The 11,484-nt window shown below is 38.8% G+C and overlaps 2 protein-coding genes across 4 annotated transcripts; both read right to left on the reverse strand.

Moving 5' to 3' along the window:
- Positions 1–326: 326 nt before the first annotated feature.
- Positions 327–5,839, reverse strand: ran (RAN, member RAS oncogene family). 2 transcript variants are annotated; one of them, XM_079893109.1, is made up of 7 exons: positions 5,621–5,839; positions 4,941–5,011; positions 2,451–2,535; positions 2,193–2,318; positions 1,918–2,105; positions 1,407–1,577; positions 327–1,323 (listed from the first exon to the last, which is right to left on the reverse strand). In XM_079893109.1, the coding sequence occupies exons 2-7, from the start codon at positions 4,971–4,973 to the stop codon at positions 1,279–1,281; spliced, it is 648 nt and encodes a 215-aa protein (XP_079749235.1). In that variant the 5' UTR covers positions 4,974–5,011; positions 5,621–5,839; the 3' UTR covers positions 327–1,278. The 2 variants fall into 2 exon arrangements, with proteins under 2 accessions (XP_079749235.1, XP_079749236.1); XM_079893110.1 differs by having other exon boundaries at positions 5,464–5,646.
- Positions 5,840–7,796: 1,957 nt separating this feature from the next.
- Positions 7,797–11,419, reverse strand: ndufs8b (NADH:ubiquinone oxidoreductase core subunit S8b). Of its 2 annotated transcripts, XM_079893111.1 has the most exons (7): positions 11,349–11,419; positions 10,774–10,817; positions 10,584–10,649; positions 10,414–10,503; positions 8,707–8,879; positions 8,494–8,622; positions 7,797–8,242 (listed from the first exon to the last, which is right to left on the reverse strand). In XM_079893111.1, exons 2-7 carry the CDS (start codon positions 10,814–10,816, stop codon positions 8,111–8,113), a joined length of 633 nt encoding a protein of 210 aa, XP_079749237.1. In that variant the 5' UTR covers position 10,817; positions 11,349–11,419; the 3' UTR covers positions 7,797–8,110. The 2 variants fall into 2 exon arrangements, with proteins under 2 accessions (XP_079749237.1, XP_079749238.1); XM_079893112.1 differs by lacking the exon at positions 10,414–10,503 and having other exon boundaries at positions 7,824–8,242.
- Positions 11,420–11,484: the final 65 nt, after the last annotated feature.

Raw genomic sequence — 11,484 nt, forward strand, 5'->3', positions numbered from 1 at the left:
CTAGATGCACTTTAAATAAAAATCATTATAATAAATGTATTACATAAACAAAGTTGCTTATATAACAGCAACGCTTGGTTTTATAACCGAAAAGGCTCTAGACTCTTCAGTGCGATGAATATTCATCATGGAATAAACACAAATGTCATGAACCAATCAACATCAAGGGTTCGAATAATTAAAAGCATTTTAGTTTATATATGCCTAAATTGATTTTGGCTTGACCTTCCTGACTGTATGCAACCATTTTAACTATCATAATTTTAACATTAAAAGGCAATTCAAATCTTAGATTTAATATCAAATAATGTCTGCTTAATTTGGAATTTTCATTTAACATTTATTGCATTTTTAGAAGGTTAAACACTTTTCTTTTAACATTTGGTGAAAAAACTTCCGTTATATCCTTTCTGCTGTTTTTGAAAAGTCCCACATAGTAACTTTTCTGCTAGACAAGTCCATTTCATGTTTAGTGGCATAGCATTCATTTAAATACAAGTAACTCTTCCAATAGCACAGAAATGACAAACTTCTTACAAGGAAAGCCCATAATTACTTTACATTAAGAACAGATATGAAAGTGACATGGCTTGGTGTAAAACATCAGACCTTAAACTAGATGCATGCGGTTTTGTCAATGGATCGATCTTGGGACTCGGCAGCAATTCACAATCCACCGCATAACTCACAGTATTTAAACATCACAACCAGTGACCAGAAACATGCCATTTTAGACCTTTCCAGCATTATGATGCAACATTGTCTGCGCAAACCCAGAGAAACATCCAGAGCCATGTCTCCTGAAACATGCTTTACATGTAAAACAAAGGATTGACCATTTCCTCAAGTCAACAAAATTGTTCACAAGTAGCCCACTACAGTTAAATCATTTGCTTTAACAGTTATTTTGTTCGCAAGAAAAGACCAAGCAAGGATTATTATATCGAGAATGTTTTTATTCCAAGAATTCCTCTAAGTGCTTAGAGCTTTACATAGAGAAGTAAGCACTGGGACACTCGACCTGCTCACACCGTTGAGTGAGCGAGTGTGTCAGTGTAGGCATGTCTGCATGTGTGTGTGTCTGTCTGGTGGTAACAGTTAGCATGTCTACAATGAAATGAACCACACAATTTACTCAAATTCAAAACACAAAACAAACCAAAAATTGAAAAATAAAAATATTCTGCGCTGGGGTTTACAGTAAAAGGGGCAGGGAGAGGAACCGTCACTGGAAAATCCCAGGGACATTGCCATAAGGAGGTCAGAGGGGTTAACAGGTTAAAGGTCGTCATCTTCATCTGGGAGAGCTGTTTCTGATGCCACCTGGAAGAGACACAAACATTACAGATTAAACACTTTTTTTGGGGAGCAGAAGTAACTGACGGGTCACCTGAGTGTACACTTACTTTCAAGTCATGCTCATACTGTGCAGCAAGTGATGGGTCCATAGCAATTTCAGGTGGTGCAAGGGCTGGCATCTCAACAAACTCCAGATTAGGATCTCCAATCAGTTTCCGTGCAAGCCACAGGAAGGGCTTCTCAAAGTTATAATTACTCTTGGCAGAGATGTCATAGTACTGAGAAGAGGAAGAATCTCATTAATGGTCTAGAACAGCCTGACATGCAGTCTTTACTACAGAGGAAACGTGAGGGTGACCATTTTAAAACTGATCTTTTCTTCCACATTGTGACACATCTGAGTTGAACTCATTAGGCTAGAGATTTGGGTTTTGGGGAAAGGGGAGGGTTTAAGCGACTAAATGATTGAGAAGTCCTGCAGACATTGTAATTAAACATTACAAACTCTGAATTGTATTAATGAAATGGGCGTGGATGAATCGTTTACAAAAACATGCATTTAGAGCACAGATGGGGTGAATTATTTCATGCCGACTGAGTTCAAAAGCTTCACTGTACCTGTAGATTCTTCTTACGATGGAAAACGATACTCTTTGCTTTGACCTTCCTGTCCTTGATGTCCACTTTGTTACCACACAGCACTATGGGAATGTTCTCGCACACACGCACCAAGTCACGATGCCAGTTGGGCACGTTTTTATAGGTCACTCGAGAAGTTACATCAAACATGATGATCGCACACTGAGCTATAGAGAGAGACAGATGCAGATGTTAAACCAGTGCTGTACAGTAAAAGTGGCTGAAAAGTGTATATATGGTAAACAGCAACACACCCTGGATGTAGTATCCATCTCTCAGGCCTCCGAACTTCTCTTGTCCGGCTGTGTCCCATACGTTATATTTGATGGCTCCTCTGTTGGTGTGGAAGACCAGGGGATGTACCTCAACTCCAAGTGTGGCTGAGACGACACAAAGAAACATTTAAGAGCTGCCCATCGCTGTGACTGTCGCACCAAAGCCACACATTCCTCCAGAATAGTTGCGTTGAGATGCCACAATAATGAAATGAGCCAAGACTCCAAAAGACTTACCAACATATTTCTTTTCAAACTCCCCAGTCAAATGTCTCTTCACAAAGGTGGTTTTCCCCGTGCCTCCATCTCCTACCAGAACCAGCTGTGGATGGGAAAGAGTTTGCATGAGTGACCAACACTTTACAAACAACCGGAATTACTGTAGTTGACATGACAAAACAGTAGGGCTGGGTTAAAAAAAACATTATACACCTAACTAATGCGATTTTTGTTTTGTTTATGATTATAAAATAGCTTTTTTATATTCCAGAATCGATATTAATAGTTGAAATTAATTTATTTTTGTCCTTGCTTATAGAAAAGGTTGGCAGAAGTTAGCTACTTGTTCCAACAGAGAATGAAATGTTATCTATGAGTGTAAAGCAACTTAATATCACTTTCAAGTGGACGCGTGTGAGCGACGTGAGAATGAATGCACTGAAAAGCCCTCGCGCTACTCATATGCTGAGAGAAAGATAAGACAGAGCTGCACAAATCTTTAACAGACTAATCTCAATTCAAATCAAGCGATCTTCTATATTCGTCTGTCTATTAAACCATTGAGAAAATCATATTGCAACATTCAAATCTGCGTCGCCGCTTCACAAACTTTAACCTCACAGTATCATTTCTGTGATACAATAGTTAATTATCATATAAGTACTGGGATAAAAGTTACGTTAAAATGTAAACAGTGATGTCTATAGTATCGATCAAAATAAAGTAAATCAGCTTTTGATAGAAACTTGGCGCTTAAAATAACGCATTTGTCGATTACATTGTTTCGCCACTAGGTGGAAACAAGTGACTTAAGTTTATTAGTTCTTGAATAATTTATTCAACAGTATGTAGTACAGTATGACTCTTCTGAAATAAAACTCTGAAAGATGAATTGTTTTAGTGACTCGTACATGTACAGTCGGTATAAGTGTGTGACTTAACTTTTCACCATGGTCTACTGCAATACATCGCAATATCGAATCGGGATATAGGTGTATCGCCCCAGCCCAACTAAACAGTGGCAGCAGGGAGACATACTATATGAAACCATTTCAGACAATTCAAGGTTTTAATTAAGTGCTTTTGCGTCCTTAATTGAAAAACACAGAATACTGGTACTTAATCCTACAGCATGACATTTATTTAGGTTACTGGAAAAGGCCACACAGTGATTTACCCCTTCAGTCATCTGTGGCCACAATTTGGTGGAGAATTTGAAGGGCCCTGAGGCCTTGAAGCATTTTATTTAAAGATGTCAACTACAAATGAATATCCACTGTCTTACATGTTAACATTTTAAAAGGCTGGTGAAAACAGTCACATGACCAAAGATTAACAGGGGTCTGTTCTTTAAATGTGGATTACTCCGTTATCTGGATTTTATGGTTGATTTGACATGATCCAGGATTGTTGGGTTCTTCGAAGATTATCCTGGAGTTGCCGTCATAGCAACAGTTCCGTGAACTCAAACGGGATTTGACTGCATCTTTTTAAGTGGAGGCGTTCTTACCTGATTGAACCAGGGACAATAATTTAAAATAATGATAATGTTGTGTAGTCTATCATACTATAGAGACAGCCAGTTTTACACACACGGATTTATTCTTAAGAGAATTACTACATTATAATTTTAATTATAATGTATTTAAGTCTTACAAACACAAAGTAGTTAGTCTGAGCCATGCATTAATTTGAACAGCGACAGCTATTTTATGGGAGTGGCTTGATGCAGTGATATAATTGTCCATAAACTGTTGCATATATAATTTTCAAAATATAAGATATCAGTGTTACATTGGTGAAAAACCACAGCCCAATATTGAATAAAGTAACTGCTTAATTTGCATTAGATAGATAAGATTTAAAAGTATTGAATGCATATTTTATGTGTTATTTATTATTGGTTTGTAAGCCTAATTTGCACAACAGTTGCCTGGTAGTAAAACATTTTAATTAAACCATGAGTCTGATGGGTCTAAAAAAAAAAAAATAGACTTTTAAGGCGTCTTTGTTACACTAATTGTATATTTAAGTACTAATATGAATAAGTATTGACATTAAGTACTATATTATTCATGTAGTTAGTTGTGTGTAACTATGCATACTTTATAATTATTACTACAGTAAATGCATGTAACCATGACACTGCAAAATAAAGTGTTACCCAAAAAAGTTTGTTACATTGTACTATAACATGTAAGTTAACGTTAACAAGATGAAGAAACTGGAATTAAAATTGGTAAACCAAGATATACAAATATTCTCCTTGTGTTTTCCTGTGAATTTTAACCTATTTGTTTTTAAATATTTACTATAATTAACCGTTTTCCTGATGAATGCACCATCACTCGGGGTCTCGAGGCGGTTCTCACGCTTATCTCTGCACTCGTTATCAGGAACAAGTCTGCTAATTTACATCCAAACGGTTAAGCAACTCATTGTGCTAACAAGCGAACAATTAAAACCCTTGATTATTGTAACTTACTTTAGTTTTAGAGTTAGCATTACCTTAAACTGAACTTGTGGCTCGTTCTCTGCCATGGCTGTTTGTGTGTGTTGGTCTTTGTGCTGCAGTCACTCTGCGGGAGAGATGGCGGGACGGTTAGTCACATCACACAAAAGGCCGCAACAATCACAAATAAACAACATAGTTACACAAAACTACTGGAAACAACACTTATCACGCATATTAAACCCGAAAGAGCGCATAAAACTCAAAAAAACAAACAACTGCGTTAATAAACGAACAACTACCGCGTCTGAATAAAAGGATGCGCGCGAACACACGAGGCCGCTGCTACTGGAGCCTGAACTTCAGTCGCAGCCTGAAGGCCTCAAACAGGCCCATCAATTTGGAAATCAATATATAGCGCATTAAAGATTGTGAAAATTAACGACAATCGGTTAAATTTACAAGAGATTGGACCGAAGCAAGTGTTGTTCACGCGACTACAGGAGCCCGCCAGCATCGCGCGCTGCCAACAACTCACGATGGCGCTACGACACAGATGAGCCATGATGAAACACTCACAACTCCACATCCGCGGCGAATAAACGCGATCTGAGCGACTTTAGATCACCTTAGCAGACGTATAAAGACTTTCGGGTGGGTTTTGTTTTCGGCGAAAACAAAAACGTCTCGTTGAAATGAGTTTGTGATGAGACGAGCAGCGTCGTTCCGCACTCACCGGTGTTGAAGTGATCGAGGAAGAGAGCAAATGGCTGCGCCCGCGCGGGATTCAGCGTGGCTCACATAAACGCTTCCGCCCCTACCACGTGACTCTCTGCTGCCGCGGGACAACTGCGCCACCTAGTGAAACGGCAGTTGAGATAGTCTTTTCTCCCCTGATGAGGCGTTTACCCGAATGATAACGTTACGGCTTTTGGAATGAGAAAAACCGTAGGGCGGGACTTGATTTTGTCCCTGGGGAATTGATTGGACGTTTGTGGGCTGCTATTGGTCGATCTCGTGTGAGTGACAGATTGTCCCGCCCTCGCGCCAGTAAACACGTCATCAGAGAAGAGAAGAGAAGAGAAGAGAAGAGAAGAGAAGAGAAGAGAAGAGAAGAGAAGAGAAGATGCTCGTATAATCTCGAGTAGGTACTACTTATTATTAATAAGTAATTACTTCACAACCACTATGTTCTATATAGTATGAATGCGTGTATGCCTATGAATATAATAGGGACATACTACATTCGGCATGTTGTCATTATCATGTTACCTTACCAGCATCAGTTTACATCGCTTCACTGCCATTGACAAATCCTCTCCCGTGTCCTCATGGGATAGTAAAGTCAGTGTCCATCATATGCACACTTCAGAATCTCGCTGGAAGAAGTAGGTCATCCGGGTACTTTTAGGCTACTCTTTTATGAGTCGGCTACTGTGAATTCGGACATACTTCTTTTATTACATACTGTTTTTCGCCTACTATATAGTAGGGAAGTATGCGATTTCGGGTGCAGCCAAGATATGCTGCAAGGAGGTGGGGAGATTATTATGATTAAAGATTACGAGGACACATAAAAAAAAAAATGTGCATGATAAACCATTTATAATAAATACTGCAATATTCCATACATTTCATAAGACTTTAAAACAGATAATATGATACACATATGGTGGCTGATTTAATAAAATACTTCAGCTACTGAGTAAACAAACAATATTCAATGTGTGACAAGAACAATAAGGTGAAAGACCAGAATAAATATACTGTGTGTGAAATATATAAACAGTATGTTAATAATATATATGTTAAAATATTATGGGATATATATACACAGTGTATACAACAATGTAAGTTGAATATTATACTGTTACTGTTACTATTAAAGTAAAAATAGCTGACAATAGTAATACTTGTAATCGGAATGTGGTAAATAGTTAAATTAGTAGCATTATTTTAAGAAATACACCATATTTTATTTAATTTATATAATTTCAATCAATTTATCAGAGAATAAACAAATATGTGAATGTCCTACAAACATTTAGATACCAACAAGATTAATATGTGAAGTTGAACCTGATAATAACCTAGTAAGTTTGAATACACTGATCGATTTGATCTGTTACTAATCTGACGCAGTGCTCAAGGCACTCAGCATCATGTTTTTATTTGTGTAATTAAAAAATCACAGGCTGATTTGAGCTACGAATCGTGCCCTGAACCCTCTTCAGCATCTCCCTAAATACTCAGACCAAGGCAGAAACCTCTTTCAAATGTAAACATGAGTTCACAGTGGGAATTTGCATTAATCACCGTCCCAGACTTACTGTGGACAGAGGTTGATTTACATGGGGGCACACCCACAGCAGTTAACAAGATATCTCTAAACTCTTCACACCTTATTACCTTTTTGGTTTACTTCTGTGGGAATGAGACCTTTGTACCAGTCGTACTGAGACATTTCAAATTATACCAAACATGTATAATACTGTCTGATAATCGTTCACATTAAACCATATAGATTTTTGGGTGAATTCAGGTGATCTCAGCATGAGAGAGAGAAGGAACGGGGGAATGGAGGGTCAAGGGAAAGAGATGCACCACTCGAATGGTGATGCTAATTTCACAAGAGAGAGTTCAAATGTTCAAATCCTGAAACGTCCTTTGTCTTCTCTGGGAGTGCTCGTTCCTCAACCAGACTGCCTGGCAAGTCTTACCTAGTAAGTTTGAATGCACTGATCGATTTGGGCTTTTATATTATACTATAGGTAATATAGTATAATAATATATAAGTAACAATAATACATAATAATAAAAAATAATACACTTTATATATAAAATATAAATATCTAACAGTAATTATATATATAATGCAAATGTGGTAAACGGTTACATTATTAAAAGAAATACACCATATTTTGTTTTTTATTTTATTTATATCATTAAATCACTTTTTCAGAGAATAAACAAATATGTGAATCTCCTGTAAACATTCACATGCGTAATATCTGCCCCTGAGAACAACCTATTATGTTTGATGCACTGCTTTAAAATGAACGGATAGATGAACATTCATTGTGCATTATGTTTTGTGCGTTTAGACAGCAAATATATTAATACTTTTTGTGGTTCTATACAAAGTGTAATTTTTAGTTTCAGTAGATGATGCTAATTAACTGATGTCGTCTGCTGTTTGTGTTTCTGTTAGCAGGATGTTATTTGTTCATCTGTACAGGTAATCTTCCTGAATGTTAGCAGCAATCTCAGCCTCCCATCGGTCTCCGTTATTCAGCAGTTTCTCTTTATTATACAGCAGTTCTTCATGAGTCTCAGTCGCATACTCAAAATTAGGGCCCTGGCACAAAAAGAAAGGCAAAATGTTTTTATCAGTGTATAATATTAACTGTTTTGGACTAAATAACCCTCAGTGATCAGTTAAGTATATCAGTGTACCCAGACAGCAACATAGTTTCGGCACAGATCCGGCCCACATCATGTACCAGATGTGGGCCGACACTATGTTGCTGTCTGGGTAACGTTGTGTCTACACCGGACGAGACAAACCGTTGCAAGTCAGTTTGTCCCTGATGTAATATATGTGTGTACCTCTACGATTGCGTCCACAGGACAGGCTTCCTGGCAGAATCCACAGTAGATGCATTTGGTCATGTCAATGTCATAGCGAGTTGTTCTTCGGCTGCCATCTGCACGGGTCTCTGCCTCTATTGTGATGGCCTACAGGAGACAAAAGCACTGCTAACACACAGCCGGTACAGGTAATCACAGATGAGGAACATGCATGTGTGTGTGTGTGTATACCTGGGCAGGACAGACAGCCTCACACAGTTTGCACGCAATGCAGCGCTCCTCTCCGTTTGGATACCTGCGCAGCGCATGCTCGCCACGGAAGCGGGGAGAGAGAGGGCCTTTCTCAAATGGGTAATTGATAGTAGCTGGTTCTCTAAACAAATAACTCATGGTCATGCCCAATCCTGCCATACAGACACAGAATATAATAATCATTATTATGTATTTGAACAAAACAACTTTATATACTGCAAAATCTCAGCATGCAAGTCCACATGCAAAAAAGTAGCATTTATAAGAAGAAGAAAAAAGTGCCCCCATTATGCAATTTTAAAGGTTCCTAATTTAGTTTTGGAGGTCTCCTACAATAGGTTTACAATAAACACTTTCATTTTCTCATAATATTGTAGCATCAGTTCAGATGGCTCAGTCTGTTGTTATTGGTCTACTCTGCTCTGATTGGTCAGATGGCCCAGTCTATTGTTATTGGTCTACTCTGCTCTGATTGGTCAGATGGCCAAGTCTGTTGTGATTGGTCTACTCTGCTCTGATTGGTCAGATGGTCCAGTCTGTTGTGATTGGTCTACTCTGCTCTGATTGGTCAGATGGCCCAGTCTGCTGTGATTGGTCTACTCTGCTCTGATTGGTCAGATGGCCCAGTCTGTTGTGATTGGTCTACTCTGCTCTGATTGGTCAGATGGCCCAGTCTGTTGTGATTGGTCTACTCTGCTCTGATTGGTCAGATGGCCCAGTCTGCTGTGATTGGTCTACTCTGCTCTGATTGGTCAGATGGCCCAGTCTGTTGTGATTGGTCTACTCTGCTCTGATTGGTCAGATGGCCCAGTCTGTTGTGATTGGTCTACTCTGCTCTGATTGGTCAGATGGTCCAGTCTGTTGTGATTGGTCGACTCTACTACTCTGCCTCTGCTCTGTTTGGTCAGAGTGCCCAGTCTATTGTTATTGGTCTACTCTGCTCTGATTGGTCAGAGTGCCCAGTCTGTTGTGATCGGTCTACTCTACTCTGATTGGTCAGATGGCCCAGTCTATTGTTATTGGTCTACTCTGCTCTGATTGGTCAGATGGCCCAGTCTATTGTTATTGGTCTACTCTGCTCTGATTGGTCAGATGGTTTAGTCTGTTGTGATTGGTCTACTCTGCTCTGATTGGTCAGATGGCCCAGTCTATTGTTATTGGTCTACTCTGCTTTGTTTGGTCAGATGGTTTAGTCTGTTGTGATTGGTCTATTGCTTACAGCGCATGTCGGAAACAAAATGCCTATTACCATATCTGAATTTCAGCTCTGGGTCTTCCTCAGCACTTGATACACAGTGATACAAACAGTAACAATGGTGTCGGTTTTACTGTATCAGTTCGAGCATCATTCTCATCAATGATGCATCAATGATGAAGTCCTCATCATTTTCGAAGTCCATGCAAAGTTGATTTGCTTTCGCAGCACAGAAAACAGCGTCTTCTCAAAATGTCGACAACACTCAAGTTAGCGAGACTGGAATTACTGATGGCTCGTTTCAGCAGTTCAAGTTCATTCTTTTAAGAGACAATAACTCCATTTATCGTGCACTTTTATCTTTGAAATTTGGCAGATATTTTTGCATTCACAAACAGCTATATTACACACTACATGAAAGGTAACATCTGTGGGGGGGAAGCATAATAGGGGCACTTTTTAAACACTTTTTAAGCATTATACACACAGACCCCTGAAAAGTTCGGTCCACAGCAGTGTTTGTGCTGCACGGTCTGTGATGGACTTCATGTCGGTAGGTAACTCTTCAGCATTCACATATTCTACAGAGAGACAGAGAGATGCATTGTAGGATTGTGTGTTTAGGGTGTGAAAATGTATACGTGAGTGTGTATGATCTTACTATAGCCTCCCCTGTAGACGGTAAGGCTGAAGGGACGGACAGGTCCAAGCCTGACTGCGAAAGTGCCTTAATGAAATTAAACATAATTTTGCTTCAGTATGAGAATCAAACTATTCTACTGTGGCAAAATCTCTCAGTTCAAGGTCAAATGATCATTTTCTGACTGCTACATCATATCAAATAAACTCACTTGTGCGGCATGAGGAATATATTATGCGCAATGTCATCTTCATCCTAATCAGCCAAAGAGACATAAACAGTTATGACAGTGGTGCAAATATAGGCTTCTACCCCTTATATTGAGATTGAAACATATGGGCTGTATGCCAAATGAACAGATTTGCGTTATAAGCCAGCTGGTAATCTCCTTTCCCAATCTGCCAGACCTTAGAAAATAACTTCTTTCATACAAGTAAATTATTGTTTAACAAATGCCTTTCGTAAACACATCCACTTGTGTTTAGGTAGGCTAATCATGTCATCTGTTTGGTTTATTCCATTTAAATTATCATGATGATATTTAGACAGCAAGCAGTCTATATAAAAAAGCAAGCAGTTTTATATTCGTTATAAGTTTTTTTTAGCTATTGTTTTTATTTATGTATTTATTCTTTACCATTCCTTTAGTTTACACATTTAATAGTGTCCCGCAGACTGTCCGTGGTCGTCTAGCGTTAAACTGCATGAAACAATGTAACTCCATTGATTACCTAAATTATTCGGAAATATAGGCCTATATTTATAGTTGTTGCGTGTTTAACTCACCGAGATGCTTCCTTCAGTCGGTCGGTCGGTGATCAGAGGATCTTGAGCTTTCAGTCAAGAAGAGCCGGTTGGTCACGTGGTGTTCCTTTACCGGGCAGCGTGACAGACAAGAGAGATTTACTTTTGAGAGGCTCAT

This window comes from Squalius cephalus, assembly GCF_949319135.1.
Source record: "Squalius cephalus genome assembly, chromosome: 14".
Lineage (NCBI taxonomy): Eukaryota > Metazoa > Chordata > Actinopteri > Cypriniformes > Leuciscidae > Squalius > Squalius cephalus.